Raw genomic sequence first — 23,689 nt, 5'->3', positions numbered from 1 at the left:
TGGGACCTCGGCCGGGACTGCAAAGCTCCGAGGGGCTCTATGTGCTCTGGTTTGTGGCTGCAGTCACGGCCGGCCACACACCCACACTGTGGATCACCTGTGCACAGGTGGGGAGGAAAAGGCCAACTCCTGCACACCAGAAGCCCCCTTTCCTCCTGCTGTGTGCCTCCAGCACCCCCTACTGATAAAGCGTAACGTTGTGTTCACCACGGTGAAGGGCACAGTGCTGAGGCCCATCCACTATGTCAATGGGGTCAGTGGGGTAAGCTGAGGGCCCAGAGCCAGTAGCTGGCATGGACAGTAGGGAGGTTTGTTTTTATTTGGCATGTAATTCCTATGTCACGTGTCACTCCATAGGACATGAGTCTTGCTCATATGAAGGTACCTCTGGAAGGAAAAACTGATGTGTGCTCTTGGGTCTGGCTTGGGGACTCCTTGGAAATCTTTCAAACCTTTATTGTGTTGATATAACTGTAATTACTCGTTTCAGGTCTGAAATCTTGTTTGAAAGGTATCTAAATAGAGTCTTCATTTTGCCTTAATAGTTTAATAATGGTATTCAAAAGGACATTTAAGTTTTATCAAGAAAAAAAGACTAATGTCTATTTAATGAATAACAAAATATATTAAATATATGAGGAGTAATCTTTTTATTACCAATTACTTTACTTTTTATTTTTTTCCTTTTCGTTTTTTATTAAAGTATAGTTGAGATATTTGTTTCAGGTGTACAAAGTAACACTCTTATTTGGCATTCCACTGCTTATCCTTGAGAACAGTAAACGTAGCCAACCTGAATCCTTTACTATAAATACATGCTTGCTTTTTCCAGATGCTTCCGTGTCATTGGACCGTGTAACCTCTGTGAAACAGATGGACGTTCTTGTCACACGGCCTTGTTTAGAATGTAATCTTCATTCTCCCTGGTGGCATATGGTTGGCAGGGAGCTTTCTCTTCTAAATGTCAATGAATTTGGGGCAGTCTCCAAATCTAACCACAACATAATTTCAAAAACCACAAATGTGGACTTCCCGGTGGCACAGTGGTTAAGACTCTGCCTGCCAATGCAGGGAACACGGGTTCGAGCCCTGGTCCGGGAGGATCCCATATGCCACGGAGCAACTAAGCCCGTGCGCCACAACTATGGAGCCTATGCTCTAGGGCCGGCAAGCCACAAATCCTGAGCCCATGTTCCTAGAGCCCGTGCTTGGCAACAAGAGAAGCCACTGCAATGAGAAGCCCGGACACCACAACAAGGAGTGGCCCCTGCTCGCTGCATCTAGAGAAAGCCCGCCTGCAGCAACAAAGACCCAACGCAGCCAAAAATAAACGTAAATAAACTAAATAAATTTATTTTTAAAAAAAAATCCTGACGGTGTAATACGTGTTTCCTGAGGAATTAAAACCTAGTGAATTGGGCTTCCCTGGTGGCGCAGTGGTTGAGAGTCCGCCTGCTGATGCAGGGGACATGGGTTCGTGTCCCGGTCTGGGAAGATCCCACGTGCCACGGAGCGGCTGGGCCCGTGAGCCATGGCCGCTGAGCCTGCGCGTCCGGAGCCTGTGCTCTGCAACAGGAGACGCCACAACAGTGAGAGGCCCACGTACCGCAAAAAAAAAAAAAAAAAAAAAAAACCTAGTGAATCAAGACAGCCTCTTTAATAAGTGGTTCTGGGAAAACTGGACAGCTACATGTAAAAGAATGAAATTAGAACCCTCGCTAACATCATACACAAAAATAAACTCAAAATGGATTAAAGACCGAAATGTAAGACCACACACTATAAAACTCTCAGAGGAAAACATAGGCAGAACATTCTATGACATAGATTACAGCAAGGTCCTTTTAAACCCACTTCCTAGAGAAACGGAAATATAAACAAAAATAAACAAATGGGACCTAATGAAACTTCAAAGCTTTTGCACAGCAAAGGAAACCATAAACAAGATGCAAAGACAACCCTCAGAATGGGAGAAAATATTTGCAAATGAAGCAACTGACAAAGGATTAATCTCCAAAATATACAAGCAGCTCATGCAGCTCAATATCAAAAAAACAAACAACCCAATCCAAAAATGGGCAGAAGACTGAAATAGACATTTCTCCAAAGAAGACATACAGATGGTCAAGAACCACATGAAAAGCTGCTCAACATCACTAATTATTAGAGAAATGCAAATCAAAACTACAATGAGGTATCACCTCACGCCAGTCAGAATGGCCATCATCAAAAAATCTACAAACAATAAATGTTGGAGAGGATGTGGAGAAAAGGTGGCCCTCTTGCACTGTTGGTGGGAATGTAAATTGATACAGCCACTATGGAGAACAGTATGGAGGTTCCTTAAAAAACTAAAAATAGAACTACCATACGACCCAGCAATCCCACTACTGGGCATATACCCTGAGAAAATCATAATTCAAAGAGTCATGTAGGGCTTCCCTGGTGGGGCAGTGGTTGAGAGTCCGCCTGCTGATGCAGGGGATATGGGTTCGTGCTCCGGTCCAGGAAGATCCCACATGCCGCGGAGCGGCTAGGCCCGTGAGCCATGGCCGCTGAGCCTATGTGTCCGGAGCCTGTGCTCCACAACGGGAGAGGCCACAACAGTGAGAGGCCCGCGTACCGCAAAAAAAATTTAAAGATATAAAATAAAATAAAGAGTCATGTACCACAATAATCATTGCAGCTCTATTTACAATATCCAGGACATGGAAGAAACCTAAGTGTCCATTGACTGATGAATGGATAAAGAAGATGTGGCACATATATACAATGGAATATTACTCAGCCATAAAAAGAAACGAAATTGAGTTATTTGTAATGAGGTGGATGGATCTCGAGTCTGTCATACAGTGAAGTAAGTCAGAAAGAGAAAAACAAATACTGTATGTTAACACGTGTATATGGAATCTAAAAAAAAAAAGGTTCTGAAGAACCTAAGGACAGGACAGGAATAAAAATGCAGATGTAGAGAATGGACTTGAGGACACGGGGAGGGGGAAGGGTAAGCTGGGACGAAGTGAGAGAGTGGCATGGACATATATACACTACCAAATGTAAAATAGATAGCTAGTGGGAATCAGCTGCATAGCACAGGGAGATCAGCTCGGTGCTTTGTGACCACCTAGAGGGATGGGATAGGGAGGGTGGGAGGGAGACGCAAGAGGGAGGAGATATGGGGATATATGTATACGTATTGCTGATTCACCTTGTTATAAAGCCAAAACAAACACACCTTTGTAAAGCAATTATACTCCAATAAAGATGTTTAAAAAAACCCAAAACACCTAGTGAATCCACAGAGATACTAAGTATAGTATATCCCACTGAGTTTTTAAAAGCAAAAATCTTTACAGTTAACTTTGGGTTATTTAATACCATTGAGTTCTGAGGGTAAAATATCTTCAAAAGCAGTATGTAATATTTACAGTTGGTTAAATGTATCTGTTGATTCTGATTCCTAGTACACATTCCTCAGATGGTCCGGTGAGAAGTGATGGATGGGGATTGGGGGGATGGAGGAGAAGTTGAGGTAGATTACTTATTTTAGTGAATAAATATTTAGTGAATCAAATATTTAATATCAATTCAGAAATGTGTCCATAAAAATGTCCTTGTATAACTATCAGTTGAATTATTATTATTATTTTTTGTACATCTTTATTGCAGTATAATTGCTTTACAATGGTGTGTTAGTTTTTGCTTTATAACAAAGTGAATCAGTTATACATATACATATGTTCCCATATCTCTTCCCTCTTGCATCTCCCTCCCTCCCACCCTCCCTATCCCACCCCTCCAGGCGGTCACAAAGCACTGAGCTGATCTCCCTGTGCTATGCGGCTGCTTCCCACTAGCTATCTACCTTACGTTTGGTAGTGTATATATGTCCATGTCTCCCTCTCGCTTTGTCACAGCTTACCCTTCCCCCTTCCCATATCCTCAAGTCCATTCTCTAGTAGGTCTGTGTCTTGATTCCTGTCTTGCCCCTAGGTTCTTCATGACATTTTTTTCCATTAAATTCCATATATATGTGTTAGCATACGGTATTTGTCTTTCTCTTTCTGACTGACTTCACTCTGTATGACAGACTCTAGGTCCATCCAGCTCACTACAGATAGCTCAATTTTGTTCTTTTTTATGGCTGAGTATATTCCATTGTATATATGTGCCACATCTTCTTTATCCATTCATCCGATGACGGACACTTAGGTTGTTTCCATCTCTGGGCTATTGTGAATAGAGCTGCAATGAACATTTTGGTACATGACTCTTTTTGAATTATGGTTTTCTCAGGGTATATGCCCAGTAGTGGGATTGCTGGGTCATATGGTAGTTCTATTTTTCGTTTTTTAAGGAACCTCCATACTGTTCTCCATAGTGGCTATACCAGTTCACATTCCCACCAGCAGTGCAAGAGTGTTCCCTTTTCTCCACACCCTCTCCAGCATTTATTGTTTCTAGATTTTTTGATGATGGCCTTTCTGACTGGTGTGAGATAATATCTCATTGTAGTTTTGATTTGCATTTCTCTAATGATTAATTATGTTGAGCATTCTTTCATGTGTTTGTTGGCAGTCTGTATATCTTCTTTGGAGAAATGTCTATTTAGGTCTTCTCCCCATTTTTGGATTGGGTTGTTGAATTGTTTTTTAAGATTCAGGTCCCTTTATCTCACAGTCAGAAAAAAAAAATCTTAAATTGTAAGACAAAACCAAACCTTGGAAATGAATCTTATTAGAAGTTCAGTCCACGAAAAAATATTAAAAAGAAGGAGAAAAAATCCCCATCCATTTGTAATTAAACAGCTCTAATCCAATTAGGAGAAAAAAAAGCAGGCAAGATAGCAAGAATTAGAGATTTAACTTTACACTTCTCGGGACTGGATTTCATGGGCATAGTGGTGGTGATCTTTACTTACTGTCATGGTTGACAGACCATAAACTTCAATCTGGAAAAGTAACCGGCACACTTTACAGGATGGAGCATCCTCAGAGGTGTGCACTGTGTTACCTTAGTGAAAATGAACTGGATTAACTGTCTGTTCTTGTCACTTCCAAGAGGTCTTTACTGGATTCATGTTTTTAGCAACATTTAATCATTAGTTTCTTCAAACAAATGTGAGAGGATTACTGACTTTCCCCATGGAGCTGTTTGAAAACCATATTCTCATATTTCATTGCTTTTTGGGGTTGGTTCCTGGAATCCCTGTAGATCATTTTCAACTGTAAACGTGGTTAAGGTGATTTTCAGAAATAAAAAAGAAAAGCTTTAGGTATTGAATCAGTTACAGATTGATGCTATGGACTTCATAAAATCCAGAAATTATGTTTCTTTCCTGTTCCTCTGGGATGTGACATTGCCTGACACATCATAAAGGTATCAACTGAGTTTTCGATAACTGTGCTTCTCTTAGATAAACTATCTCCAGTGAATTCCTGGGAAATGAAAGTTAGAATGATTAACACAACTTCACTGGAAATGAATGACACGGGAATGCTCACATACATTTTTCTCCTTACTTTAAGATTAGATTTTAATTTGATTGGTGAAATCCAAGGTGGACTCATTAGAGAACAGCTCTCCCAGCTGTTTGCCCTCCAGCCACTTGGCCTCTGCTTCTCAAAACCTCCTGGTCCCACCACTAGAACAAGCACTGACAAAGCTGCCTTCAGATGGGAAACTTCTACTCACCATGCCCTCCTTCCCCCTCTGTCATTCTTCTGGGTCATAAACCCTCGTGTTATAAATGCAGAGCAAACTCACCTCTGGAACACTTAGCCTGGATGTTCCACACACATTCCCAGGATTTACTCTCATCCCCTCCATGGAACATCATGGAACTTCTGTGTCTGCTTTCTTCCCTTAGTATCATATTCCCTTGGAACCCACTAAGCACTACAAAGAAATATTTACCAAATGAATGCATTTATTTATGGTGAACAAAACACTAGCTTTGACACGTTCTCTTAAACAATGTTTTTAAAAACATTGAGGTTTTGATCATTACTTAAATGATGGCATATATTTTAAGGAGAAAGAGGAACTGTGATCAGATGTTTAACAAAGTTAATTTGGGGTCAGTTTTTACTTTTACATTTGAAATAAAGACTCTTGCTTTCTCGTCATCAGGACAGAAAGCCATGTCTCTGGAGCCATGTCACAGAATCCGCTCTCCCACGTAAAGCACAGCAGGGGAGCTGCTTGGGTAGACCTCGCCAGCAGCGTCAAGGTCACTGGCTTCCTTGTGTATCCGTGAGGGGCCTTAGAGAGATTGTGCTCATGACTCTGTGTTGCTTCTTTCTGCTACTGACCTCCTTTTCCCCACACACCCTCTCTTGTTTCAAATTACCAGACCCACTACTAATGTCAAGAAGTAATCCCTTGACATTTACTGTGTTGCTTCACCTTGCGACATTTGCTCGTCAGGCTCCGGTGTTACCACTTTCCTTTTTGAGTCTCTTTATTTAGGGAGCTTCCTGCAGAAGGATGAGTCATCCTGGATGGGTACCCCTTAGACCAGGCTGTTAATTCTCAATCCTATCCATTCAGTGCTTCCTTTTCCTAACAAATATTTATGTTTCTGTTGACTGAAAAATATGCACAATCTGAAGGTTGAGAATTATGTTTTATTCGGCAGACTTACTGAGGACTTAAGCCTGGAATACAGCCTCTCAGAAAACTCTGAGGGACTGTTCCAAAGAGCTAAGGGAAGAGTCAAGATACACAGGAGAAAAAAACATGTAGTCGAACTTCAAAAGATTATTGCTAATCACAAAGACAGACATCTCAAGTTAACGACCTCAGCACTTTTCTGTGTATTCTGTGTTATGGGAAGATGCAAGCGTCTGGCCTCATGGAAATCATTCCTTTGATGTGTACCTTAACTACCTAGGGCCAGTGTCCTGCTTTACTCCATCCTGAGTCCCCTCAGGGAGCACACGTGGGGATGGCTTGATGGCTGCCACATCCTTTGTTTACTGAAATGGCAGCGACATTCTTTGTCCACATTTCCTTTACCATCCTAAGAAGAAATTCATGGATAAAAATTTTTCTACATATATAACTTTAAAGATCTAATGTCTACACTCTAAAGTAGAAATAACAAAGTAGTCTATAATATTATATGATGCTTGTAAATTATTGAACCAGAAGACATGATGAAGGATACCAATATTTGTCCTTTTATTTATAATCACCTTGAATATAGCAGCTAAAATTACTTTTATCACCACTAATAGGATTTTCCAAACTGGTGAACACTTGCTAAAATTGAAGTAAGGTTTTTCTTAGATATAACAGGTAGCTCCATTTCTGGAAAGCTATGTATATTGTGCCTATTAAAATATAGTATTGAATATTTAATTAAATGTTTAAAATAATGTATATAGAAATAATAGTGTATATTAATACCTTGAAAAATAATTTATGCTTACACGTTTTCTTTTCCAGTTTATGCTCTTGTCTATAGTATGCTTCTAGGAAATGTGCTAGGTACCTATTGCTGCCCAGCCTCCCCCAGCAAGGAGAATATACTTTTGCAGGGTAGGTGCAATATGCATAAATTTTTAATAATCATAAAGTAATTCAAGTGTTAACATTCAATGAAATAATAGTTTAACACAATATATATCATAAGGCACTTTAAGTCCTATCTCCTAAAAAAGAGTAGAATATGAAGGCTGTTGGGTTTGGGGAGGGGAGATGTGGCATGTCTGTAGCTGGGAGCACAGGTACTGCTTGAAAGACAAGAATAGAGGCATGATTGCTGTGTTATGCCTTTGCCAGAGTTCACACTTCCCTGAGAAATTCTGGTCCAATTACAGACTATTCAGCTCTCCTGGGGAGAAGTCTCTCCTGGCACACATACATTAAACCTTTCCCAGCAATTTTCCCTGATAGTAGGCAGGCATTAGAGAAATGGTGCCGTTGGCTAGCAACCACGATGAATGTTCATGCCAAGCTGGTGCCGTAAATCTTTGCTGTACCTTCTTTTATTGTGTGTGTGTGTGTATATATGTAATTTATTTATTTGTAAGTATATATGATTTTATTTTTTTAACATCTTTATTGGAGTATAATTGCTTTACAGTGGTGTGTTAGTTTCTGCTTTATAACAGTGAAGCAGTTATACGTATACATATATCCCCATATCTCCTCCCTCTTGCGTCTCCCTCCCTCCCACCCTCCCTATCCCACCCCTCTAGGTGGTCACAAAGCACCGAGCTGATCTCCTGTGCTATGTGGCTGCTTCCCACTAGCTATCTATTTTACATTTGGTAGTGTATATATGTCCATGCCACTCTCTCACTTCGTCCCCGATTACCCTTCCCCGTGTCCTCAAGTCCATTCTCTAGTAGTTCTGCGTCTTTGTTCCCATCCTGCCCCTAGGTTCTTCATGACTTTTTTTTTTTTAGATTCCATATATATGTGTTAGCATATGGTATTTGTTTTTCTCTTTCTGACTTACTTCACTCTGTATGACAGACTCTAGGTCCATCTACCTCACTACAAATAGCTCAATTTTGTTCTTTTTTATGGCTGAGTAATATTCCATTGTATATATGTGCCATATCTTGTTTACCCATTCATCTGTCGATAGACACTTAGGTTGCTTCCATGTCCTGGCCATTGTAAATAGAGCTGCAATGAACATTGTGGTACATGACTCTTTTTGAATTATGGTTTTCTCAGGGGCTATACCTTCTTTAAATCCCTTTATTCTGCTGATGGTAGAGGAGTGTACTTAGTCTAGGAATGTAATAGTTTTTGTAGAAGAGTTGCAGGTTTGGCCTCTGAATGGTCTTATATGGTAGAGATATTTCAGTGGTAGCAAGTGTTGATTGTTGTAGGTACCTGCTAAGAACCTTGGTTACTCCAAAACAGAGAACTGACTTGAAATTATTCATGAACAGGAATAGCATTGGATGGTTTTGACATTCTGCTTGAGGGGTCCATCATCCTTCCCTCCTTGTTGCCCATGATTGCAGTAACTAACATTTAGCTCAGCAATTAATCAATTAAAGGAGTAGTCAAATCTCTTCATAAGGATGTAAAATTCCTACCATTTTCCTTCACTTAACTTTGGGGGAAAAAAAGTGTCTCCTGCCATTCCAGTAAGCAAAGAATGTTGCCCACCGTCAAGCCATCAGCCACTGTGGCTGCCCCAGACATTTAGGGTGGAGAAAAAAAGGACACTGGCCCCAGATGGCTGAGGTTCACATCAAAGGAATAATTTCAATGGGCCTAGATCTGGCATCTTCCCGTACATAGAAAAGCACTAACATCATTAATTTGAGATACCTGTTTTTTGTGATTAGCAGTAATGTTTTGATGTTCAACTACGTGGTTTTGTTTTTGTTTTTGTTTTTGTTTTTGTTTTTTTTCCAGCAAAAAGCCCCTTACTTCTTTGGAACAGTTCCTCAGAGTATCTGAGAGGCTATATCCTGGCCTAGAGTCCTCAGTAAGGTCCCTGATTAAAACATAATCCTCAACTTTTAGGTTGTGTGGGGTTTTTTTTTCAGTTGACATTTAGGAAGTTGAATGATTCCAGATATATATTTGGCTCTGAAATCTTTGTTTACTTTGTTTACTTACCAATGGTTAAGTGTTATCTCAGGTCCCTTGAAGAGCCATTCAGTCCTTGACATACAACTTGAGATTGCTATGTGTCTCTGACCACCATTGCTATGTGTCCTTGACCATCATTTTGTAAATTCCCCTCAGCCCTTGGCATTTAATGAAATTCCAGTTGTTTGTTTTACCTGGGAGGAAAGATCTGTTGGACTGTAGTATGTTATAGTCTGTGGACTATATAATGTATATCTCTTGAAAAGCTAGTTTTCACGATCAGAGGAAATACAAGTCAACAAATAGTATGGAGACCACCCATAAAGTCTTGGATGTGTAATGTGTAAAAAGTATATTTTAAGTGGTCGTTTAATAATACAGAAGCATTTCCCCTTGAAATTGCTGAGACGTCCTTAGTCCAACACAGGAAAGGATATTATATTTATAATGTACCGAACATGCATGTTTTTTATTCAAATAAAATGAGAGGAACTAGCCATCAGATGGATGGTTGCCAAATCAGACGCTGGGGGTCAGGTACGTAACTAAATAGTTACAGGCTAAGGTGACAAGTGCTGGGACAGAGTTCTGTGGAAAGAACAGGACAGTTGCTGGTGACAGTTACTTGATTTGGGGAACCCTGGGTAATCTTCATAGTGAGGCAAGGTTTGGAGCTGTTTGCAGATGTTCTTATAAGCTTGAGAGTAGAGATGAGGACTTTCCCAGCAGGTGGAGCAAAGTGATCTGGGGTGAGGAATTTTGTGTTGGAGGAAGGTAGCCCACAGGAGAGTTGGAATTGGATTTGGGAGGGGCTGAGACCGACAGGGATGGATGTGGCGTTGAGATGGGAGAGGGGGAAGTCTGCTCCTGAGGTTTTTTCAGGGCTGATGAGCTAGGAAGTGTTGCCTAACAGGACGAGGGAGGGGAGAGGCCGAAGTCGGCTTCTTTCCTGGGTGTCTGGACTAAGATTGGATATTCAAAGGAGGAATGTATTTGGGGACATAAAGGAACAGATGAGCAGTGGGCTGTGTTGATTTTTTCTTTTAAGTTTTTATTTTGAAGTAATTGCAGATTCACAGGACACAACATACATAGTACACAGAGGTCCTGTGTAGCCTTCACCCAGTTTTCCCCAGTGATAACATCTTACAAAAGTGTAGTACAATGTTAAAATCTGGAAATTGACATTGGTATGACCCATAGACCTTTTTTCGATTTTGCTGGTTCCTCATGCACTCCTTTGTGTGTGTGTGTGTGTGTGCGTGCGTGCACATGTTTCTATGTGTGTGTAGTTCTGTACAGTTTTATCACATGTGTTGATTTGTGTAACCATTACTACAATCAAGATACAAAATTGTTGGGAATCCCCTGGTGGCCCAGTGGTTGGGAGTCGGTGCTTTCACTGCCAGGGCCTAGGTTTGGTCCCTGGTTGGGGAACTAAGATCCCACAAGCCCTGCGGCACAGCCAAAAAAAAAAGATACAGAATTGTTCCACCTCTGCAGAGACCCCTTTCCCCATTCCTAATCCCTGGCAGTCACTATTCTGTTTTCCATCTCTGTAATTTTGTCATTTTGAGTGTTATATAAATGGAATCATATAGGATGTAACCTGTAACCTTTTGATATTGGCTTATTTTCACTCAGTATAATTCCCTTGAGATCCATCCAAGTGTTGAGTGTATCAAAAGCTTATTTTTTTGCCATTGCTGAATAGTATTCCATGGTGTGAACACTCCAACATTTGTTTCCTACATTGAGGGACATTTGGGTTTTCGGGTTTTGGCTATTACAAATAAAACTCCTATGAATATTCATATACATTAAGTTTTTGGTGTGGATATAAGCTTTCTCATCTTTGCGATAAATGCCCGGCATATGTTAAATGTATATTTAGAATGTATTTTTAGGAAGCTGCCAAACTATTCTCCAGAACGTCCTCAGAAGCAATATGGGAGAGATCTAATTTTGCTGCATCCTTGGTACTGTCACCATCTTTTAAATTTTAGCTGTTGTAATAGGTAAGTGTATGGTAATATCTCACTGTGATTTTAATTTGCATTTTCCTAATGGCAAATGATCGTCTTTTCATGTGTTTGTCTTCTGTGTGTTCTCTTTGGTGAGGTCCACGTCTTCTGCCCCTTTTCCAGTTAGATTGTAGGGCTCACTGTCACCCCTCTGAGCCACCTCATTTGCCTCGTTGCTGCCGGGGGTGGGAGAAGCACCAGCCTGCCCCCCAGCCACCGGGGGGGAGGTCGGGGAAGAGGGTCGCTGAGTAGCATTGCCTTCTGCCAACCAGCTTTACCGCATTGCTGCCAGGTCGGGGGATGTTCGCTTCTCCACTCGGCCACACTGATTCCGCGAGGGGTCAGTTTTTCTCTTGGTTTTCGGCTCGAGTAGGCCCAGTGTTAAGAATGAGGTTTTTTTCTGCCAGATGTCCTTTGTCTAGAGGTGGTCCTGCATCCAGGCCTCTCCAGCACCCCACTGGGGACGAAGGAAGAAAGAAAATTCAGGGAGCTTGCGGCTTTCCTCAGCTTGTGAGGTTCCCAGCCAGTCAGCCTTCCCTGCATTTTTCATAGCTTTCCTATGTTTGTTTGTGGTCTTAGTTCCAGGACTTTTAGTTGCAGGAATGACTGGCAAGGAATGGGGTGTCCTCGTCTTGGCCCCATGTTGGTCTTCAAGGCCCTGGGCCCCTTCAGTAGGCAGCCTGGGGCTCAGTAGCACTTCTGTAAAAAAGACATCTGTGTCAGCCCCTTGACATCAGGAGACGATAGGTGAAGGCTTGGACCTTGGCACCCATGCTTACTGGTTGAGACCTAAGACTCAGCATTCTCATCATACGATAGGGGTGATGCTGTTGGTGATAACGATGCCTGTCAGGGCTCTGTGAGGACTACATGACATTGTACATGGAGAACACTTTGCAGGGTGCCTGACTGTTATTAAGGGCTCAATAAATAGGACCTCTTGTGTTATCTAACAAGAGACTCTTGGCTGTAAGAAGATCATTTTTGAGCTTAGTGAGAGAACAAAAGCCAGATCGTGGGGATTCATAAACCAAGCCCAAGATGAGAGAAGTCAGTTTACCTCCGAGATTCTGAGCTGGGGAAGGAGAGGGAGGGCTGTGAAGGGCTCAGGGAGAGATGGGTGGGGGAGAAGGGAGTTTGAGGCTCAGGTAGGAAAGAAAGGGCTGAGGGGAAAGGTGAGTGGAGAGAGGGAGAGATAATTACAGGTCAATTACAGGAAGAGGAAGGTTGCTGCTGATGCTGGATCAATAGCACAGGAATAAAGAAAAGAAAACTCCTGGAGACCAGGCACAGTCTCCCCTCAACCACCATCCAGCACAGAACCGGCTGCCTGGTTGCTGTCGTCGACGTCACCAGACATTGTGACCTTGACTTCTCCAAAGTCAGACACCCACTGTTTCAAGGCCTGGTAGTTACTGTTTCTATTTGCAGAAAGGAGAGAAAAGATGAGACTGAATGAGGAGATAGGAGGTTAGGAAGAAATGAGTGACTTTGGAGTAATTTATATATAATAAACTCCACGCGTTTGTGATTATTTCATCAGATATTTATTAAACGTCTGCTTTATTTCAGGCATGTGCTCTGGTTGCAATGATGAAAACATTGACCTTATCCTTGGGCTTATGGAGCTGTCTTTGTACTCTGGGAGCCACGCCTCCCAGACTCCTTTCCAGTGGTGATGCCCAATGGGGCTGTGTCCCCAGGAGGACCCAGGCTGGTGAGGAAGTGAAAGGCGGCCTCCCCAGAGCAGAGAAGCAAGGGTGCTGAGGGGTGAGATGTGTGGGGAATGTTCCAGACACAAGGCGCAGCATCGGTGTAAGAGGAGTGAGATCCACTTGAGGAACTGGAGGAAAGCCAGTGGGGACAGAAGCGCTCAGCAGGTGCGGGCAGGACACAAGATGGGGGCGGGCGCTGAGCCACGGGGGATTCGCGGGCACCCGGGGTCTGTGTGCTGATCTAAGAGTGAGGGTCAGCCGAGACGCAGGCGTGAGGAGTGGCGTGGAGCACAGGCTCCGGTCCGCATCCTTACAGAGTGACACTGCGTGCCGTGTAGGGCCAGTGTCACAGCTGGAGGCGGTGACGGGGGCCAGGCAGAACGGGCAGGAGGGTGGTGGCCCGGGCCGGACGACGGCATTGGGAGTGGCGGGGGAGAGTTGCTCTGAGGCTGGGCAACTCATCGGCGTCCGGCTGGGTGACTCGTTTCCACTTTGCTGTCATCAGGACCGCTGAGTGTTTGGGGGAAGAAAACATGAGTTTGTTTTTAGGCTTTTTTGTCCAAGGTGCTTCTGAGCTCTGCAGGAGAAAATGTTAGGGAAGCAGTTGCTCGTGTGGACATATGCAGGGGAACGCGGGCTGTCTCGGAAACGCGGGCTGAAGCCTTTTGTCGTGTGTGGGCTGGTGGGAGCGCGGGCCTGGCCCTGGGGACTGAGGAGGGCTGTCGGGGGTCCAGGGACAGGGGGTGTGATGCTGTGACCAGCGGGAGCCCATCCGGAGGCAGACACGAGGGCAAGGGCTGAGGCCAAGATTTAGTGATGAGATGTAGACTAGAAACACTGAGAAAATGGTAGAAACCGAACGGGGACTGGTGAGAGTCTGGCCTGCACCGTGTTCCCACCTGCATCCCTTGGAACACCGGCTCCTTGGGAGCGTTTCTATCTTGTTCTCTCTGTTTCCCTCTCACACACACACGTTTTATGATCAATTAGGTATGAGGATCGCTGTTAAAATGAAATAGTTTTTTCAACAACATAACTTCTGAGAGTATTTATTTAGCATGTACCATACAGCAATTTTTTTCTTTTTTTTTTTTTGGCTGCACTGCGCAGCATGTGGGATCCCAGTTCCCCGACCAGGGGTTGAACCCCACCCACGCCCCCTGCAGTGGAAGCGCGGAGTCCTAACCACTGGACCGCCGGGAAAAGTCCTCACACAGCAATGCTTAATGAATCTCAGGACCCAAGTCAGTGTTCCCTGGAACCCGGCTTGAGAAACACTGGCTGAATGCCAGCAATAGACTCGGCATCAGGAAAGCACATCATCCCTCTCAACAGCCTCCTCTCCCCCTGCACCCCCTCTTCCCCAGCCCCATCCTCTCTGGGAGCTACGGTTTTTCTCAGGAGTTGGAAGAGCAGCCTTCAGTTGCAGGGCATGTGGGTTTAGGGCCGTGGAGGTCAAAATACCTGGTGAAATCCGGGGCTGGCAGCCAGGAATCCAGGTCGGTTCTGGCCAGCGGTTGAGTGAGGAGTGTGTCTGGGTGTTGGGTGCCATCAATCTTTGGTAACTGGTGAAAGCCTCCAACTTAGCAGCAATAGATCTATTTCATTTCTAGGCTAACAGGAACTCTTGAGAAAAGGAAATTCTGGTACAAACCTGCAGGTAATCGGGGTGGGAGTGGGAAGGGGGAGTGTGCAGTAAGTAAAGGAAGGTAGTAACCAAAAGACATTCCCTGTGCTGGAGACTGAAATGATCTGGTCTTGTGAGACTGGGAGAGGGAAGGCTTGCTACTTGAATGTTTGGAACTTGGAAATTCCTTTATGTTGTTCATTGGTATGTGAGTGTGTAGTTACTTTGCCTGTGTGTCTTTGGCCATAAGGAAAAATGAAACTATTTCGATAGATAACTCTCATCACCACTGGTATGGTAGTGTGGTCACTAGCATCCCCTTCTTATAGAGGGTTATGTATAATTTTAAAAAGCAGTGGGAGGGCTTCCCTGGTGGCGCAGTGGTTGAGAGTCCGCCTGCCGATGCAGGGGACACGGGTTCATGCCCCGGTCCGGGAGGATCCCACATGCTGCGGAGCGGCTGGGCCTGTGAGCCATGGCCGCTGACCCTGGCGTCCGGAGCCTGTGCTCCGCAACAGGAGAGGCCACAGCAGTGAGAGGCCTGCGTACCTCAAAAAAAAAAAAAAAAAACAGAAACAAAAACAAAAAAGCAGTGGACGATTGCTGTAGCAGGGTTGAGCAAATAAGAGTGGTGCTATGAGCAACATGCTGTGTCGTGCGGTGGGGTTTTTCTCAAATCTGAAGCCCAGCGTATATGTTTTTATCTCCAGTGTCTGGTGTAGTGCCTGGTAAACAGTCCGTCTCTGATTGAATTGGTAGATGAATAAATCCCTAAAATTCATCCTTTTTAAAGCCCGACCCTGATGATTACTTCAAACTGGTGGACCAGAGAAGAACCCTTGAGACTAACTTCATTTTGGGGGTCAAACAAATCCAGAATTATCGAGGTGACCTCTAAGTTCTGGTACAGATTTGTAGTCAATAGTTTGACATAGTTGATGGTTGCTGATAAGAGTAAGAATTTGGGGCCTTAACAGGTAGAAAATAACTGACTTTTGCTTGATCCCACATGTTTTGCAAGGAGAAAGCTGAGATGATGGGCAAGAAGAAGCAGTTGGTCTTGGTGTACTGATGAATAGCAGAATTTGTAGCTTTGATGAATATTGCTTAAAAGCCTACGATGTTTTAGTTCTACTTCTTGTACCTTTACACACATAAGTATTCCTGCACAAGAGATGAGTGATGGGTACCCAAAAGAGTTGTGTGGAATGGATGTACAGATGAGTGAAGTCGTATGTACTTTTGCTGGGAACAGCTTTCTTATTTCTTTATCTACCTATTTGTGTCCTAGCATTTGAAATGACTCATTCTGTCTCATGTAGGCATAGGTATCTATTTTGGATTCAAATTACCTCATAAAGATTCTCATTGTACCCTCAGGATGATGCTGAGCAGTTGGTATTGTATCATCATGTCCTCAGTAGTTCTTATTTCAAGTGTCCTGTCATTATATTTCGTGCTTTTACCTCCCTCTTCTCCCCAGAATTGGAGGCCTTCTTTTTTCATATTCAATTACTGATTTAATTTTTCAATGTTTAAAAAAAATTACTGACTGCTAACTGCACAGTCACCCCTAGGTATCTGCAGGGGCTTGGTACCAAAATCCTCAGACGTTCAAGTCCCTTAAATGAAGTTGTGCAGTACTTGCATATAACCCCACACACCCTCCCGTATGCTTTAAATCACTCGATTACTTATGATGCCGTGTAAGTGCTGTGTAAAAGGTTGCTGCAGCACAGTGAATCCAAGTTTGCTGTTTGGAACTTTATGGAATTTTCCCCACATGTTTTGGATCTCCATTTGGTTGAATCCACAAATGCGGAGCCCACGATACTGAGGGCTAACCATATGGTAGTGAACCATACCAGTCACTAGGACCATAGTGAGACACGGCCTTCCTCCTCCAGAAGCTTGTGGGCATGTGTGTGCATCACCAGTGAGACACTGTGGTACGTGTAGCACAATACAGAGCAAACACAAGGTTCCGTGCTGTTCTAGAGAGAGACTGGTTATAATGGGGTCAAGGTGGGCAAGGCAAGCTTTGCGGTGGACGTCGTACCTTTACTTCTCAGTATCCTTTTGTCACATTACATTCCGGAAACAAAATTGATCAAACCCTCAGAAGATCTACCGATCTGTCATCAAATCTTTCCATGCTAAAAGAAGCTTCCTTGGAGAAGCTAGCCTTTGCTAGTTAATCCCATCTATAGAAAAACCTGCATTTCAGAACAATCAGTGAATTCAAAACAGAACATGCTTTGTTTAGAGGAAATCTGTAGTCTCTAGAAACTGATCAGGTTCTGTCATCTACAGCAGTTTATGGCTGAGCTGCTTTTCTGTGTAAACAACAAATAATGGGTGAAGGGATTTTAATATCGGAGGACTAGACTCAAACCCAAGATAGGGTGGTCTACTCAAACTTGTTAATGCACTTAGACAATGTAGTATTTTGGCTGTTTTGAAACATCTTTGTGAATTACAGAGACAAGACTGAAAATAAAATCATCCAAATTCTCCACAAAGAGTAAGTTTGTGTTCCTTGAAGCCTATAAAATCTTCTACCTTATGTTAAAATGCACAGGATCCTCTCCTACAAAGAAACAAACTTAGAACAACAAATTTTTAGCTTGAGATTTTAAAAGGGGAAAGAAGACACCTAGGAAGAAAAGCCTAGAGCCATTTTTGTATCAAAAAGAAAATTCAGAAGAATCAAAATCTTTTATTTTTGTTCCATGACTTAATAATTCAATTGTACTGTTCTTTCCCCAAAACAGATATAAGCAATGATTTCAGTAGTTAAATAGGTACTTTTCCCTTTAAAAATCTTTAATGGCTTTAGGATCAAATTACTTCCAGATTTAACTTGATTAATTTCTGAATAAGAAATGACACTTTAAAATGAATTTCTTGCATTCTAGAGGGTATTATAAACCGCTAAAAAACAAGAGAGGGAAACTGTTGTTTTAAAGCATGCTGGAATAAATATTTTGCATGTCACTAACAGACAATAACATTTGGAAGATTTGGAGATGATCTTTCCTTCAAACAGAGGCTAAGAAATATGAAAATATAGAGAGTTTTGCTGATCATCATTATCTAAAAAACACTTGGCTTTTGTTGTTCCAGAGAGCACAGTCAGATGAACTGGAAAAAATTGAAAAACACGGCCGGTCCTCCAAAGACAAGGAAAACACCAAGTCTCTGGATAAACCTGAGCAGTAAGCAGGGCTTCGGCCCCGCGGGCGGCGTCCAGGCCACGGGGGGCTCTTTCCATTCAGAAAATGAAGTACCTTCTGTGCATCAGTATCATGAATGATGTGAGGATGAACGTGTTTATGTGCATCTTTTTCCTCTTAACTTGGCTTTATTTCCTTAGGTTCCTTTACGAACTGTCACTAATCCCCAACTTTTCAGAGCGAGTCTTTTGCATCCTGTTTCAGTCCACATTTTCAGAAAGCATTTGCTCAATTCGGCGCAAACTGGAGCTGCTACAGAAGTTGTGTGAGGTGGGTGCTGGTCCATTGGGGGCTGTCGCTTGGGTTCTGATATTTAATTGTGTTCAGTCATGTTTGTATTGCAAACAAGTTGTCTTTTATTTACCATAAGTACTCATAAAATCTGAAGGATAGTGGTCCCACCAAAGAGAAAGCATGATGACTGAGCATCAAGGTCAAAGCAAATGTGCAGGAGGGCGAGTGGACCCGGGACAGCGCTGCTGGGGCATGGTCACTGGGCATCCACCCCCTCAGGCTTCTGTCCCCCTGCTTTTGCCAAAGCACAATCTTCCCTTGTCATGGGCCTCTCCTCCATCAGACTGCCAGCCAAAAGCCACGTGAAGACGTTTTATTTATTTTCCTCCATTTTGGGGAGGGCCCCTCAACAAATTGTTAGTGATTCAAACCAAATGCTTCAGGAACAGCTGTATGACTCGACAGAAGATAAATATTCTTCTGAAAACAAAGAACAAATGCTTGGCAGAAATTACCAATATTAACATTTAAAACAGTTTGCCAAAATAGCACCATTCTTTCGGGCTATGGTAAATCATTTTGAAAAGTAGTAAGATGTCATGAAAGACACATTTTCAGAGGAAGTGATGTACAAATTCAACTTAAACTGTGTGTTTTGGAAGAAATGAGTGTGAACCTTTCAGGGATATATCTAAATTTGGAAATTAAACTTTATAACTACGTTTTGGTAGTTACACCTTATGCCAAAAAAAATTTTTTTAATTAGTTTCTGCTTTATAACAAAGTGAATCAGTTATACATATACATCTGTTCCCATATCCCTTCCCTCTTGCGTCTCCCTCCCTCCCACCCTCCCTATCCCACCCCTCCAGGCGGTCACAAAGCACCGAGCTGATCTCCTCTGTGCTATGTGTAAGCCAAAAATTTGCATTGCACAGAGGCAGGTACAGTTAGGCCGATGGCAGTGATATTATTTTGTGGTGGTTCTCATATCACAGCCATATTTGTTTTCCATGCAGTTACATCACAGAAATGACCTAGGCTAGTGCGTCTCAGCTACAGAAGCACAACCTGCATGCTTGTGGGTGGTGCAACTTTTTCTAAGTTATCTTTGGAGACACTGCTCTTAAATATACTAAAATGAGCACTGATAAAGTTTGGATGTGACCCCAAATTATTAATATAATGTGAATATCTGCCACTGACTTAAGATAACTCAGACAAGACTGTGAATGAGAGATTCTTCTTTATCCTGTTTTACAGACATTAAAAAATGGCTCAGGGGTCATGCAAGTTTTGGGTTTGGTTCTTGCCTTTGGCAACTACATGAATGGTGGAAATAAGACTCGGGGACAGGCAGACGGTTTCGGGTTAGACATCCTCCCAAAGCTGAAAGACGTCAAAAGCAGTGTAAGTATTTCGGGTGAGTGAATGTAGCACACTGAGGACTGGGCATCTTGTTGAGTAATAAGTTTGACTGTAAACCAGTGTGATAAATATTTATGTCCCAAGGTAAAAATTTCCTTTGTGTTCTAAGCTAGATAAAAGTAGTGGCCACCGTATTTTTGTGATCTAGAGAAGAAAAATGTTTCCTAAAGTGAGTAATTTTGAATCCTGTGTCTAATGAATAATTGAGAAGACAATATTTTAAAATAAAAATAATTATTTTTTTACTATCTTCCCGATGTCTGCTAATATTTATCCTTTTGGATCTGAGGACTAGTTGATTTCTATAAATTAGACAGAGTATCCATCACTTTCTTCTTCTCTCCATGTTAAGCAATGGAGGCCAACAGGCCCATGTTTTAAAAACAAAACAAAGACGCGTGAAAGTAGTTCATAAATAACATTTAAAAGATGATCCTGTTTTTCTCTATATCATCCTCTCCTTGATACTGGTATATATGGGAACATCTAAGCCCTTTTGCAAACCTAATTATTATTTTTTATTCTACTTCTGTAGTTGTGTTTGCTTAAAATTAACATCTAAGAGATTATGAGAGTGTCAGTAGAAATATAACATCAGGGAAGCCACCACAATGGTCAGAGTTAAAGCCTGACATTGTAAACTTAGAAAATAATAGAATTCTGTTTCTCTGGTAAAATAGTCTTCACAAAGAACTATATGATGAAGGAAATTATGAAGGAAACGTTTTTAAAATATTGAGTTTAAGTGAACAATTGGCCTATAAAAATGAAAGTACAGAGAATTGGCCCTCCTAGATAAGGCAATAATCTCTCTGATAGGAGGGAGATGCTGTTTTTTTATTTTTTCTGCCAGTCAACAACTCACTGGTTTATTCACTCATATCCACTCATATGTTCATTTAACATTCCTTCATCGGGCTTCTATGAAATGCCAGACAGTGTGCTTTTCCATAATTGGGAAAAACATAGTCCTTGCTTGGAACACCAACAGCATATATTTTTTGTGATTTTTATGGTCATATTTCTTCAAATGCTGTTTTATTTGTATGATATACATTTTCATAGGAACCTCCAATATGTCAACATGATAAATCATTTAATCAAAAACAAAAGGTTTTTTCTAAACACATGGTAGTTTTTGAATAGTTCTTACAGCTGATTGTTGGATTGAAACAAGTAGTTTTTGTAAATAACATTGGAATACAAATAGCATCAATATAATGTTACTTATCAAAATGAATCTGAAATAGATTCTGATGATCATAATTATATATGAATAAGGGATTTTTTTGTATTGATTGATATATGTTATTCAATCCTCCTATAAGTTAAATTTCATTAATTTAAATAATTAAAGAATAATCTGGAAAAAATAATCAAGAAGCAAGTTTTTTAAAAATAATTTCACTTGCATTCTCACAAGAGCTATATGCAAAGTCTATTTGGTTCTTTCTGTATAAAATGAAGATAACTATATCTATATAGTTATATAGACCTGCATAGATGGAGCTGTTCCTTGGATCAGTCAGAATTAACTTCTGCTCAGCACGCCTGTCAGCAGGCATTTAATGTGTTTTGTTAATTGATTCAGGTATTGCTGATCATTTCACTGATTTGCAAGTTAGGAAAGACAAAGGAAGTCAGGTGCTTAAATCATTTTATAAGCAATCCTGTTTCTAATAAATGTATTACTTTTATTATTATAGCTATATATTTCTGTGTAATATATGTATATAGAAATATATATGGGGAGTCTAATAGATATATTATCATGTCATGTCAAACTTGATTATAAAGGGATGTTGTTCTTTTATCATCAGTGGGGGAAAAATCATGGTTAGATTGAACATTCCAGAAAACAAAGTTTGTATTATAGGGTGTATTTTTAAAATATGTATTTGGTTTCACACATTCAGATTATCTAATACTAATTTTGAGCAATGAAAAAAAATTAAAAATTAATTCCTCTAAATATGCCAGAAAGAAGGTGGAAAGCTCTTCTTTGAAGATTGTTAGATATGAAACATTTTTTTTCTTTAGAACTACATACATTATTTATAGCTGCATGGATATTAATTCCTAAATCTCAGTTGCTGACATAATTTATAATACGCATTTGCATTTTTAAAGCTCCAGCTTACTTGAAATAACACTTAACTTAAATTTTCTTAATCTACATACTAACAAGCCTCAATCAAACTTCCTGTTGGAGTGGTCCCTGTTGGTCCAGCCATGCAGAAATGCTGGTGATATTTAGTCATTTCAGTTTAGATAGTAGTTATACCTTTCAATAATAAAACATAAAATTAATGAACTAATTGTCTGGTCGAGGAGAGTGAAAACAGAAAGGTGTATACATCTGAGACTCCACCCTGAAACAGCTGTGCTTCCACGTGGGGCTTAGGTGGGAACAGTGGGGAAAACAAGACCGTCTGGACCGTTAAAGTAAGAAGAAACAGAGAACTTCACGTTTCATCCCAAATATTCTCATCTACATGTGTGGATTTACTGGAGTGAATTTAATTTAACATTGTATATTGAATAATTTAAAAAATATATTTCTACTCACTTTGGTCTCTCTGCCTAGGACAATAGCAGAAGCCTTTTGTCATATATCGTATCCTACTATCTTCGCAATTTTGATGAGGTGAGACAGTTTTTACATAGAGTCACATCTTGTTATTCCTCATTGTTGAGCAATTTGGCCGTGTTTGTCTTCGTTTTGTCATTGCTGCTGTTGCTCAGTCCTCATTCATTTAAATGTTTTGTGCTTCCTGCTGATCAGGATGCTGGGAAGGAACAGTGTGTGTTTCCACTGCCCGAACCCCAGGACCTCTTTCAGGCCTCGCAGATGAAGTTTGAGGACTTTCAAAAAGACCTCAGAAAACTCAAGAAAGACCTGAGAGGTAACTTACAATGTTAAAGAAACTCATGGTTGTTATTTATGCTTTTTAAATTAGGACAGACTTTTCAATGTTTTTAAAGAAAGTAAAATCTTTTACATCCATGTAACATTTTTTGTGTGTTTGGCAAAAGAAAAAATTTACCAATAATCTTATTCTTTTGTTGTTTAAAAAGTTATGTGTATTAGAAATTTAGTTATTGAATAGTATCTTGGTTATTTGAATAGCAGCCTCTTTCATCAGGGGCAGATTTGACTGTCTTGCTTTCACTTTATAGCCGAGAACATTTGTACATTTATCATGTCGTTAAAAGATACATATTCCCTCCTACCTACCCTTGCTATAGTTGTCTGAGATTTTGTGGCATGTAAACTTTTCTGGGAAGAAAACATCTTTTTTCACATATTTGGTCAAAAGACACATGCATGTTAATGCTTTTTTGTTAGTTGAAAAGCCTTATATCAAATCATTTTGAAGAGAGTTTGAAATTCTTCAAAATGGTAAATTTAAAGAAAAGCACAAAAGCAAGTAGTTTACAGTTTTTTTATTTTTGTAGATAAAATCCCTTTCATCCCCTTCCCCTGCCTTTTTTAATGAAGTACAATTGGCTTACAATATTATATTAGTTTCAGGTGTACAACAATATATCTTCATCTATTATGTACCAAAGTTATTACAGTATTATTGACTTTATTCCCTATGCTGTACCTTACATCCTTGTGACTTATCTATAACTGTCAGTTTGTACCCCGAATCCCCTTCACCTATTTCACTCATCCCTTTTACTTTCTTTTCATGAGGCTTCTTCTTGATGTGAAGTTGAGAACACCTCAGCTGTCGATTTAAGCATCTTTGTAACTCTTTAAGCACAGACAGGGATGGAGTAAGTTTATGTGAGATTTTCATTTCATGTTGTATCACTATATGAGAAGAGGCTTGGTTACCCCAGAAA

At 41.1% G+C, this 23,689-nt stretch overlaps 1 protein-coding gene across 1 annotated transcript in view; it reads left to right on the top strand.

Annotated features, from left to right (window-relative positions):
- The window catches only part of FMN2 (formin 2), a gene marked incomplete at both ends in the record, with an annotated part of 311,706 nt that overhangs the window by 213,824 nt on the left and 74,193 nt on the right, over positions 1–23,689 (top strand). Inside the window, 5 exons of the mRNA XM_081254035.1 lie at positions 18,063–18,154; positions 18,313–18,442; positions 19,670–19,816; positions 22,422–22,481; positions 22,620–22,740. Of these exons, the coding sequence (XP_081110161.1) occupies positions 18,063–18,154; positions 18,313–18,442; positions 19,670–19,816; positions 22,422–22,481; positions 22,620–22,740 (550 nt within the window). The remainder of the gene's footprint in view (positions 1–18,062; positions 18,155–18,312; positions 18,443–19,669; positions 19,817–22,421; positions 22,482–22,619; positions 22,741–23,689) is intronic.

The sequence above is a fragment of the Mesoplodon bidens genome (genome assembly GCF_964165515.1).
Source record: "Mesoplodon bidens genome assembly, chromosome: 1".
In the NCBI taxonomy this organism is placed as follows: Eukaryota; Metazoa; Chordata; class Mammalia; order Artiodactyla; family Ziphiidae; genus Mesoplodon; species Mesoplodon bidens.
The sequence above is the reverse complement of the archived record's forward strand: the minus strand, read 5'-3'. Positions and strand labels throughout refer to the sequence as shown.